This window comes from Danio rerio, chromosome 17, assembly GCF_049306965.1.
Source record: "Danio rerio strain Tuebingen ecotype United States chromosome 17, GRCz12tu, whole genome shotgun sequence".
Classification (NCBI taxonomy): Eukaryota; Metazoa; Chordata; class Actinopteri; order Cypriniformes; family Danionidae; genus Danio; species Danio rerio.
This window is the reverse complement of record NC_133192.1, coordinates 35194608-35207192: the sequence shown is the minus strand read 5'-3', so window position 1 is coordinate 35207192 and position 12585 is coordinate 35194608. Positions and strand designations below refer to the sequence as shown.

Sequence of the window (12585 nt, the reverse complement as noted above, 5' to 3'; positions counted from 1 at the left end):
TATGAATTCGTATGAATTTGCCACTAAACTGACAAAACGTAAAACACTTAAGTTTCCTCATGAGATCAGGCTGAAATATCATGTTATTATGGCTTAAGCATGTGAGAGAGTGAGACTGATGAGTGATACTGATGACAGAGTGTTTTCTGCTTGCTAACTACACAACTGAAAACGTGCTACATATAATACAGTTTTTCGTTGTAAATTGTAGTATTATAAAGTACTTTAAAGTTTTCTAACTGGCGAATGACATGATCTTTTGGGTCTCTGTCATCTTTAATGTGCACATTCGTGATTTTAACACCTGTGGTTTTGTCAATTGTAGTTTATTTTAGCCAAGCTGTCTGTGTTTAGACATCTAGATTTCTTCATTAGAACACAATCTCAATTCTAGCTGGGAATGGTTTATTTACCAAAATATTTTGTCAAGTAATCCTTTGATGACAAATTAAAGACCCTCACAATGCAGCTCGAAAACATTAATTAATTGTCATTTAAAATTGTTATACTTTTCTACAGTGCTTTATACCAAAGATCTACCCATTTGCCACATAAAAAATGTTAATTATTTGCAGTGGTGTAAAGTAACAAATTACAAATACTCAAACTACAGCTAATTAAGTATTTTTTCTTAGAAAATTTTCTGAAGTTTTAAAAATGTATACTTTTACTTTCCCTTGAGTACATTTTTAGTGCAGTATTGATACTCTTACTACACAACTTTCGCTCAACCTGCAGTCACTACTTTATTTTTCTTGTCTATGGGGATTAGAAAAATCAGTCCTGTGTTTCTCTTCAAATCAAATCGCACATAGATGGTAAATCGCATTATAATGAAATACCTCAAGACATGGGTGATTTATAATTGCAGCAAACTGTTTGGAGCATTAAAAGTGTCTAAGAGGATATCTAAAAAATCTTTACATGCAATGACCCAAGGACTGTTTAGATGCATGTCACTGATGAGAAGATGATGAATGTTTACTGTATGATGACCAAAATAGCTTTAAACACCCAGCAGGCGCAAGGCGTCAACATGATGTCAGATTGACGCTGTACCCCAAACATTTCATTTTGTTTGGAAATTAAAACCGTGTTGACATCAGAGCCCAATGTCAAGTCAACGTCCAACTTCCAACCTAAAATCAACCAAATATTGCTTAATGATGTTACAGCTTGACATTGTGTTGACGTTACCACTATAACATCCATTAAATGTTGGATTTTGGTTGCCATACCTGATGAATAAATGTCAGTATTTGACATCAATATATTAATCTAATATTAACTTCTTATGATATTGTGATGTAAAAACCATACAACACAGTACTTGGAAAATGTATAATCACTTATATTTAAACATTTTATTTTCCCAAAAGTTATTCCAAGCTTTCAAGGAGACGTCTGCATTTAATATGCGTTTTGCAGTATGACTTGGAAATTTTACTTGATGCAAGCATCATTGATTTTGAGACTTTAGCTTTTCCAATGTTTGGCTGTAAATTTGACAGCTTCTAAATAATCTTAGCCGGTATTTAATAACTAATTGAACTAATAAACTGACAAACATTCACTATCAAAATGTACTTTTTTAGTTTAGTACTTGTCAATTTAGTTGTTAAAGCAATGTGTGTCTCGTATTCTATCCAGTTTAACCATCTGAATGTTCGCTCAAACAGTCATAAAGATTGTTTATTAGGCGTTTATTCAATCATGATCAGACCAACAAACACATCATGCATTCCTTATTCAAAGATTTTCTTAAAAGAAAGCCAAAAGAAAAGCACCTTTATCTGCATACAGTTTTAAAATACTGTGATTATGAGTGTTTAAAGGGATAGATCAACAAAAAATACAGTCCTTTTCATGTATCTTAGTGCCATGTCATTCAAAATCCATATTACTAACTAAATATTTCAATTTTCCATGCAAGAAAGGTCATACAAACTGAAATTAGTATTCAATGACAGAATTTTAATTCTCAGTTGACCTACCCCTTTAATTGTTTACTCATGAAGTAATGAGTAAATTCTTGTTTTTCTCCCACACAAAATGCATTTTTCCCTATACATACTTTATATATATTTATACAATTACATAAAGATTACAATTACTTTGAATTAACTACTAAGAGCTTCTGCATATAGGAGTTGAGCCATTTTTGTCTCTCCATTGCTGTCAACAGCTTACTCTTCTCTCTAAACGCAGCGTCATCTGCCACCACTATGTTTCTCTTCTGCTGGTGACCCACCCGTGAAGGCCAGTCGCCCGTCCAGCCCTTCACCAGCTCCTCCTCCATCTGTGATTGGCTGAGCGGGAGCCAATCATCTGCCACCAGCTGCTCCCTCCCAGTCTTAGCTGCACCAAAATCAGGGGCGGTCAGCATCTGAATGCTCCAATCACGGAGCGAGATGGATGGATACACCACCTCCCACTGCTCACCTTTGGAGTCTTCTTGACCAATTGCAGGCAAGTTACTGTTTAGAGGTGAGAGAAGTGTTAGAAATGTCTCCAGTGAGGAATAAAGAAGTGAATGAAATGATAACTCTGAAAGGATAACTCTTTAATGGGGATACATGCAAGACTTTTTCTGTCGTGCGGACGAGCTGTAATGAAATTTTACTTCTTAGTGTCTGTGAAACGTGAAATAACTTGTGACACAAAATGAATGCTTATAAAGTTTAGAAAAAAATTATCATCACGGTGGCACAGTGGACACTCGCCTAACAGCAATGGTTCATTCCGCGGTGGCGACCCCAGATTAATAAAGGGACTAAGCCGAAAATATCTGAATGAATGAGTGAGTATTTAGTCTATAAAGCAAAAATGTACTTTATAATAATACCTCATATTGGTCATAATAGTGTGATTTTAATAAGCAAATATATTACATGATGTTGTTAAATAGAAGAAATATCCACAATGCTATGATCATATGCTTTCTTAAAGGAACACTCCACTTTTTTGAAGGGAATATGCTTATTTTTCAACTTGCCTAGACTCACAGTTGAGTTTTGCTCTTTTTGAATCCATTCAGTCGACCTCTGGTGGGAGCACTTTTAACTTAGCTTAGCTTAGCATAAATCAAGCATGTCATTCAAAAAAAAGTTTAGATAACTTTCCCTTTTTAAAGTTCTTCTCTTTTGTAGATAAATCTTGTACTAAGACTGACAGAAATTGAAAAGTTTCTAGATTTTCTAGGTCGAGGGACTACACTCTTGTAAGTTAAGCTAAACTAAAAATGCTTCTACCCACCCAAAGATCAGCTGAATGGGTTTAAAAATGGTAGAACTATATAACTCTGTGGGTTTTTTTTTTTTTACATCAGTGTTTTTTTCTTTTGTGTTTGTTTTGTTATTGAAGGAAAGCATGCAGCTATATATTCATGTAAACATTGCTCTCAACAGTTTATTAATGCAAAAGTATTTCCAAAATCTTTCAACTTCTGATCAAAGTATGAAAAACAATTAAATGTCATTATATCAAATTTGGTCTCTTGTACCTTGCTGCAGTTCTCTTAATTGCCACTGGTGTTGCTGATAAGAAGGGTTTCCGAATTTAACTGAAACTGTACTGAAGCGTTTCTGAATAGGTTTTTAAAACCATCTTTAAAACGATCTGCTTTTCTAATTCTCTTTTAAATAATTTCGACATTATTTTGCACTCACTGTCTGGCACCTAAAATCATTTAACTCTGTATTTTATAAAATGTTATAGCCAATGCTATCTTAAAATATGACCTCCTGAATAAGAATTTGAAAATATTGATTTATTTTGAGGTTACTAGCAAATTTGAATTCCTTGAAGCAAATTTGTTCTATTTGAAAAGAAAGACCTACATGTGAAAATTTAAGTCTCTAGCTCCAATGGAAAATGTACACTGTAAAATATTTGACCCTAAATTTACAGTAAATTACTAGCTAATAATTGCATTACTTTCACAGTAAGGTACTGAATGTAAATTCACAGGAAATTACTGTGAGGTACTTCATAATAACAATATTTATGTAAATATTTCTAAATATTAAAACGAAGTTCCTGTACTAGTATAAAAGTTAATGTGTATTAATTTATATGTTGAATAATTTATCAATAGTCTTTGAATTAATATGACTAACGTGCAAAATATATAGCCATTTCTACAGTAATTTGCTGTAATCATGATGCCAGCCTTAATTTTACAATGCAAATCTGTATATGTAAAATTTAACAAATGAATCATGTAAATTGACACCAATGTAATTTTCTGTAAAAAAATTACAGCAACATGTTGTGAAATTCTGGGCATTTATTACAGTGTAAGTAGTTACACAATTGCAATTAATGACAGATTCATAATGCATAAAAAGGAATGTTATTATATTAAGTGATCGATATGTCAAATAAAAGTGAGTAATAACTACAATACAAAGAACAACAAAAATATAATAATCATAATTGGAATAATAACACTTGACTGTATTATTATTATTATTATTATTATTATTATTATTATTATCATTATCATTAATATTATACCTTTGCAGAGGTCGAAGCTGAGGCTGGGGAAATGCCGATGCCATGAGAGTCACACTCATGAGGACTAAGAACAACAGGGCAGGACGAGGAGGCAAGGATAAAGCCATCTGCAGATGAATAAGTTGAATAATACATAGCATTAGCAACCGCTTGGTTGAGAGAGATACAGAATATACATGCGCAACATTCAAAATATAGATGCTAAATACAATTTACACAGATATGAGAAATATGAGCGAGCCTTCTGACTAGTGCTGTTCTGACTACAGGCCACTTTGAAATTAAAGTCGTATATCAGCCAATCAGGAGTATATTTCACATGTCTATATGAATTATTCACACTCTTTCACTCACTTACATTACACAGCAGAGCTTTAGAAAGAAGCATATTAAGGTACATAATAACAGTTGTGTTTATATATATCTAAAATACATGACAAGTTCAGCTGATTTATAATAAAATATAGTTTATTTTACAAAACTTAATGTGTAGTAATTATAAATAAATATTATAATATTCGAAGGATCTTGTACTTGTTTAAATGACTCATATTGTGAAAGATTAAAAAAAACTTCATAAATGCACAATTTTAATTAATATTTTTTTGTAAAAATAATTATTATCATTAAATGTATTGTTTAATATAATATCCCAATTATTTTGTATGCATTTGTGAGCTGATTTAATTTGTAACGTGGTATTTAAATATGTGTTACCTTAGCAGAGTAGTTCTTCCTCTTGACTGTGTGTTGCGTGGATGAAGCTCTTTGTTTCCAGTGTGTGGACTCAAAAATCCAATCACTCACGTTTTACTCCAAGCTAATTCGTAAATCGTCCATGCAATGAGATTAATGGTTGTCCAGAGTTTCTCTCTAACACTCTAGGATGGTATTTAATTGTCAAAAAGTTGCCTACGGTGCCTCTTTCTACGTATTGCTCCACCAACTTCTCAGGTTGTCAGGTGCCAGTGTGAATATATACAGGATTTGCTTGTGTGGGATTATATATACCTCTCTTTGTGTCGGAAGTTGTAGGGGGAAACAGAAAAGATAAAAAGACATGTGTCATTTTTCTTGTTGAAACAAGAACCTGAGAAGGCTACACCCCTGAATGTCCTGTTTGGAACGGAGCCTTAAAATAGAGGAAAGAATCAGAAGAGAAACGACAACAGTTTGGACGTCAGCACACCTAATGATGTCTCCAAAAAAAGGAAAATGACAAATCTGGAAAGTGCCACACGTTCACAAAATCATGATCAAAACTAGATGTTGCAGTGTTTCCATTCTATGGTGTATAATGCCCTTGATTTTACCAAGCGTGACCTGCCTTTTGCTGGGCGTAACCTATAGGATCATGATATACTAGATGAGGGTCGATAATGAGGATCGTGAAGCGAATTTGAAGTGACGTTTGTTTGCCGTCCTCAGGCTTCCTACGCACACGTTTGGATTCTAGGCCAAGCAAGACGTCACTCTCATTAAAATTGAAAGGTCCTGTCAAACACAACTGAATCCCCCACAAGACAATTTGTCGCATTTTACACAATCGCAAGGTAGGATTTTGCTCCAGAGACTCACTGACAACTGCTAAAACAGTTGTGTATATCAGAATTTGATATATTTTGTTTTTAAACAAACAAAAAATTGTGTTTTTATCATGTATCCCCATGTAAACTCTAATATGGCTGTGATAAAGACATCCGCTGAATTCATTTTCATTCAACAGAAGGAAGCTTGTTACCGAAGCAGACTTCAGCGAGGTCTCATTTAAAATAATGGGCATTGGTTGCGAGTCCAAGGTTGAGACGTGCAGGTCCTGACAGTCATTATGGAGAGCAGCAACAGCGACGTGGGCCGCTCGGGTCGGACATGAGTTCAGGGACAAGAATGAAAGAGTAGACGGAAAGAATCAGGGTGTGAGGTGGAAGAGGTCAGGGGATTCAGAAGATCTGAAGCACTCGCCACACTCTGGCCTCAACTTTGCCAGTAATCCGTAGATCTGCATGTTTGAACATCTACTGTTGACCGCAGCTGTGAGTCATGAGCGCTTTTTTTTACACATGCTAGCACTCTCTCTTCTCTCTTCTCTCCATCTCCGACTCTTTCATATCCTCAAATAAACCTTGGGGTTTGTGTGCTCTAAAATGCTAAAGGATCTCAAAGAGTGTCCTTTACATTATTTAATAACGATTAAGAATTTAAACATTCTATTAGACCGTTGCGTTGGTCAGTATAAAATATTGAATTGTTTTAGACATTGTGGAGTGGGTGGACTGAAGATAGATCTTTAGTTATTATTAAATAACTCTCACAATTAGCATTTCTTCTTAAAATACTGTATGCATTAAAAGCAAATCCAGAGACCTATTAATATCTTTGAATTATTTATCTAAAATAATAGGAACTCTTATTTTTATTTTAGACAACACAATAACAATGATGTTTTAACTTTACACTAGAACTAATGAGACATTTTTTAAATTTTGAACTGTATATATATATATATATATATATATATATATATATATATATATATATATATATATATATATATAAAACCCATGTAACTAACTAATAGTGTGATTGTTCATTTGTATATTTTATTCTAACATAGTTACTTTATTAAAGTTCATTCATTCGTTCATTTATTTATTTTCTTTTTGGCTTAGTCTCTTTATTAATCTGGGGTCACCACCACAGCAGAATTAACCACCAACTTATCCAGCATATGTTTTACGCAGCGGATGCCCTTCCAGCCGCAACCCATTACTGGGAAACTCATACAGGTTCATTCACACACATACATACACTATTGACAAGTTGGCCTGCCCAATTCACCTGTACCGCATGTCTTTGGGCTGTGGGGGAAACCAGAGCACACGGAGGAAACCCACGCAAACGCAGGGAGAACATGTAAACTCCACACAGAAACGCCAACTGACCCAGCCGAGGCTCAAAAAAGCGACCTTCTTGCTGTGAGGGGACAGCACTACCTACTGCGCCACTGCGTTGCCTTTATTAAAGTCATAAAACACAAAGGAGTTCTGAGTATGTTTTACTTTAAATGCCCATAACAATTAAATTGTAGAGTCACTTTTTCTGGCAATTTTCTGGAAAGGGATCATGTGTGAACAGGCCCTTTTTGAAAATACCGAAAATACTTTCCGGAAAGAGAAGTTGTAACATTACCGGCAATTTGCCAGAATGCTGTGCTGTGTGAGCACAGAATGTAAATTACCATGAAGATCACGTTCACGTCTAGAATGCGCTAACTTGAGATGTCTACACCAGCCAATCAGAACATTTAGATGCATTCACATCCGCGCTGTCTATGAAAACAAAAGCCGTTGAATATTTTTTATTATTTACAAGCGCAGCCACTTAGAGGTCATTTCTTGTTAATGATGTCCGAATTTACCAGTATTTTGGAATGGATGTGTGAATAGTCTTTTCCAGAAACTTGCAGACAAAGCGAGGTATGCCCAGTAACTCATACCAGGCTGATCTGACGAGAAAACGTAAGTATTTTACGTTTTGCCAGTTTTAGTGGCTAATTCGTACGAATTCGCACCAGTTCAGTCGTATGAAATTACGTGGCAACTAACCCCACCCCTAAACCCAACCGTCATTGGGGGATGAGCAAATTGTACTAAATTGTATGAATTAGATCGTACAAATTCATATGAATTAGCCACTAAATCAAAAAGTTACAAATTGCGTGAGATTGTGTTGCTCATACACAGTTATCACAAAAATAATTGTATTTTTTGGGTAATGAATGATTTATAAATATGTAATGACAGACATTATAAACTTTATTCTAAAATCTCATTAGAAGCTTTGAATGTAAATATGATGTGACAAAATCGTGAACAGTCAAACGGACCGCTATGGCCATTGGTAGTTAAAGAATCGTGGTTGATCCAGTGTTAAAAAGAGATAAGAAACAATTTATTAATAAATTAACCTCAGGAAATAACCTTGATTTTCAACCTCAATAAATAAATGCATTTGTGTTCTAACTAGCTGTCAGTTTCGAAGAAACAAAATGCTCTAAATGGCATGTTTTATTATTGTTTGAGATCAGGAAATTTTTTTTTATCAGACAATTACTTTAACAATTTACTTAAACCTTCATTCATTCATTCATTCATTCATTTTCCCATGGCTTAGTCCCTTATTTATCAGGGGTCACCACAGAGGAATGAACCACCAACTATTCCAGCATATGTTTTACGCTGTGTATACCCTTCCAGCTGCAACCCAGTACTGGTACACACCCATACAATCTCACATTCACACACACTATGGCCCATATAGTTCATCCAGTTCCCCCATTCTGAAGGACTGTAGGGGAAACCGGAGCACCCGGAGGAAACCCACACAAACATTGTGAGAACATGCTAACTCCACACAGAAATGCCAACTTGCCCAGCTGGGACTTGAACTAGTGACCTCTAATCATTTATACAATAAATATTTATCAGTTTTCGAGAAAAAAACTTAAATGTTCTACTGTAAGTAAAATAAATAAATCTCCTAAATTAATAATCATAAGATGTAAATTAACTACATTATTAGCATTACACTACACTAAATTAGCATTTATGTCCTGAATAGTCTATAAATGAGTAGACTGTACATCTGAGAGAGGAATGTGATGGATGGAGAATTAATAATGCTTCCTGCTTTTCTTGTTATCAAGGTTATGATAGCATTAGCATTCTTTGCATTAGCATTCAAGTGCCAACACAGGAAGAAGATTTTTGCTGGCAGATTATGATCTACAAGCAGGGCATAACAGCGACCATGTTAAACAGCCAAATCTTGATCTCCTGAGACAATAAAATTAACATCCTATAATATGTCTGAAACTAGGTCTAAAATATAATAGTTAAGTATGCAGTAAAAACATTATGATATTATGCAAATTAATTTCTTCATGAAGAGCCCATTACCTCTTAATGATCGGAATCCTCCTGGTGGAATGCTTGGTGTTCAATTTTGTGCTCTTTTTTCTATCACATATTTCAGTAATCGTCCTAAACTGTCATTCAGACATTTAAAACTCATCCCGTGGAGAAAAAAAAAAATGTTATTGACATTGTTTTACCATAGAAACATTTAGTGAGCTTCTTCCTCGAGTGGGTGGAGTCAAGTTCAAATCACATAATTTACTGCACTATTTTGCAATTGAAACATTATGTAATCTTGACAGAACATTCATTGGCTGGGTCAGTTGGCATTCATTTCTGTGTGTAGTTTGCATGTCCTCCCCGTGTTTGCGTGGGTTTCCTCTGGCTGCTCCGGTTTCCCCCACAAGCCCAAAATTGGGTAAGCTAAAATGTCCATAGTGTATGTTTGTAAAAGAGTGTGTATCTGGTTGTTTCCCAGTGATGGTTTGCAGCTAGAAGGGAATCCGCTGCGTGAAACATATGCTGGATAAGTTGGCGGTTTATTCCTCTGTGGCGACCTCAGATTAATAAAGGGACTAAGCCAAAAATGAATGAATGAATGAATTATACAGAATGTAGTAAGCAATTATAATGTGTAGGTTATTTTGAACAGATGAGTATTAAGTCTGGATTTAGACAGAGGAAGAGATTTAATGAAGCGGATGTCAGGAGGAGGAGAATTTCAGAGTTTGACTTAATGCTGTAAAAGTATTGTTCATTCTTGTTCAGCTTTTTAAAATTTTGAAGAATTTACTTTTGTAGAAAAGAACAGCCCGGGCGGTGGCGGAAGCAAAAACTCGGGCCTGGGAAGAGTTCGGGGAGACCATGGAGGAAGACTATCGGTCGGCCCCAAAGAGGTTCTGGCAAACTGTCTGGCGTCTCAGGAGGGGAAAGCATCTCCACATCGACACTGTTTACAGTGGAAGTGGGGAGCTGTTGACCTCAACTGGGGATGTTGTCGGGCGGTGGAAGGAATACTTTGAGGATCTCCTTAACCCCACCAACATGTCTTTCATCGAGGAAGAAGAGACTGGGGATGCAGGGGTGGACTCGCCCATCACCCAAGCTGAGGTCACTGAGGTAGTTTGCAAGCTCCGCAGTGGCAAAGCAGCGGGGGTGGATGAGATTCACCCTGTGTATCTTAGGTCTCTGGATGTTGTGAGGCTGTCGTGGCTGACACGTCTTTACAACATCGCATGGAGGTCGAGGACAGTACCTTTGGACTGGGCAACTGGGGTGGTGGTTCCCATTTTTAAGAAGGGGGACCGGAGGGTGTGCTCCAACTATAGGGGGATCACACTCCTCAGCCTCCCGGGGAAAGTCTATGCCAGAGTACTGGAGAGGAGGATCCGGCCAATGGTTGAACCTAGGATCCAGGAGGAACAATGCGGTTTTCGTCCGGGCCGTGGTACACTGGACCAGCCCTATACCCTCACTAGGGTGCTTGAGGGTTCATGGGAGTATGCTAAACCAGTCCACATGTGTTTTGTGGACTTGGAGAAGGCATTCGATCGTGTCCCTCGCGACATTCTGTGGAGGGTGCTTGGGGAGTATGGGGTCAGAGGCGATCTGTTGAGGGCCATCTCATCCCTGTATGAACAGAGTAGGAGTCTGGTTCGCATTGCCGGCAGAAGTCAGATTTGTTTCCAGTGCATGTTGGACCAATTTCACCAATTCTATTCATTATTTTTATGGACAGAATTTCAAGGCGCAGCCTTGGCCTGATAGGTTTGGTTTGGGGACCACATGATTTCATCTCTGTTATTCGCAGACAATGTTGTTCTGTTGGCTTCATCAGACATGGACCTTCAGCATGCACTGGGGTGGTTTGCTACCGAGTGTGACTCGGCTGGGATGAGAATCAGCACCTCCAAGTCCGAGGCCATGGTGCTCCACTGGAAAAAGGTGGTTTGCCATCTTCAGGTTGGAGAAAAGTCCTTACCCCAGGTGAAGGAGTTTAAGTATCTCTGGGTTTTGTTCACGAGTGGTTTTAGTGCAGCGGCAGCAGTAATGCAGTCGATGTACCGGTCCGTTGTGGCGAAGAAGGAGCTGAGCTGAAAGGCAAAGCTCTCAATTTACCGGTCAATCTACGTTCCTACTCTCACCTATGGTCATGAGCTTTGGATCATGAACGAAAGGACAAGATCTCGGATACAAGTGGCCGAAATGAGTTTCCTTTGAAGGGTGGCAGAGCGCACTCTTATGGATAGGGTGAGGAGCTCTGATACCCGGGAGGAGCTCGGAGTAGAGTCGCTGCTCCTCCTCATCGAGAGAAGTCAGCTGAGGTGGCTCGGGCATCTGTTTCGGATGCCTCTTGGACGCCTACCTAGGGAGGTGTTCCAGGCATGTCCCACCGGTAGGCAGCCTCGGGGAAGACCCAGGACACGCTGGAGGGACTATGTCTCTCGGCTAGCCTGGGAACGCCTCGGGATCCCCCCGGAGGAGCTGGAGGAAGTGTCTGGGGATAGGGAAGTCTGGGGTTCTCTCCTAAGACTGCTGCCCCCACGACCCGGCCCCGGAAAAGTGGCAGAAGATGAATGAATGAATGAAAGAAAAGAACATAATAATATTGTAATAATGTTTTGAACAATTTATTTTCTTAACTATACATGCTACAATTTTGCACTATTTATTTATTTATTTGTTTGTTTGTTTTAAATCTCCTAATACCTCAGATCTGTATTCATGAATTCCAAAGCATTCATGAATTACAACATTCAAGTTCAAATTTTGCTTTTTGACATCAGTGTTCATAAAGGGGACATAATAAAATGTTATCACATTTCAGGGGAATAATATTTGTTTTAGGACTATGTGGTCATGCATATTTGTATAATTCATTAAAACTGATGTAATAATTTGAAGTAACACTGGAGGTATATATATATATATGTATATATATATATATATATATATATATATATATATATATATATATATATATATATATATATATATATATATATATATATATATATATATATATATATATGCATCTTCATTGTGCCATTTAAAAGAACACTTTACTACTACAAATGTGCAACTGGAAACATTTTATCATGCCCAATTTGACAGGGTTTTTTAAATTACTATTATACATTGTCAAGTATTG

At 36.9% G+C, this 12585-nt stretch overlaps 2 protein-coding genes across 2 annotated transcripts in view; one reads left to right on the top strand and one right to left on the bottom strand.

Annotated features, from left to right (window-relative positions):
• Nucleotides 1-12585, top strand: part of LOC137488123 (uncharacterized) — a 590350-nt gene that overhangs the window by 417846 nt on the left and 159919 nt on the right. The gene's annotated exons all lie outside the window — the stretch shown is intronic.
• On the bottom strand, nucleotides 1675-5498 carry pth2 (parathyroid hormone 2). Its single transcript, NM_205577.3, has 3 exons — nucleotides 5236-5498; nucleotides 4519-4625; nucleotides 1675-2477 (listed from the first exon to the last, which is right to left on the bottom strand). The coding sequence occupies exons 2-3, from the start codon at nucleotides 4623-4625 to the stop codon at nucleotides 2111-2113; spliced, it is 474 nt and encodes a 157-aa protein (NP_991140.1). The 5' UTR covers nucleotides 5236-5498; the 3' UTR covers nucleotides 1675-2110.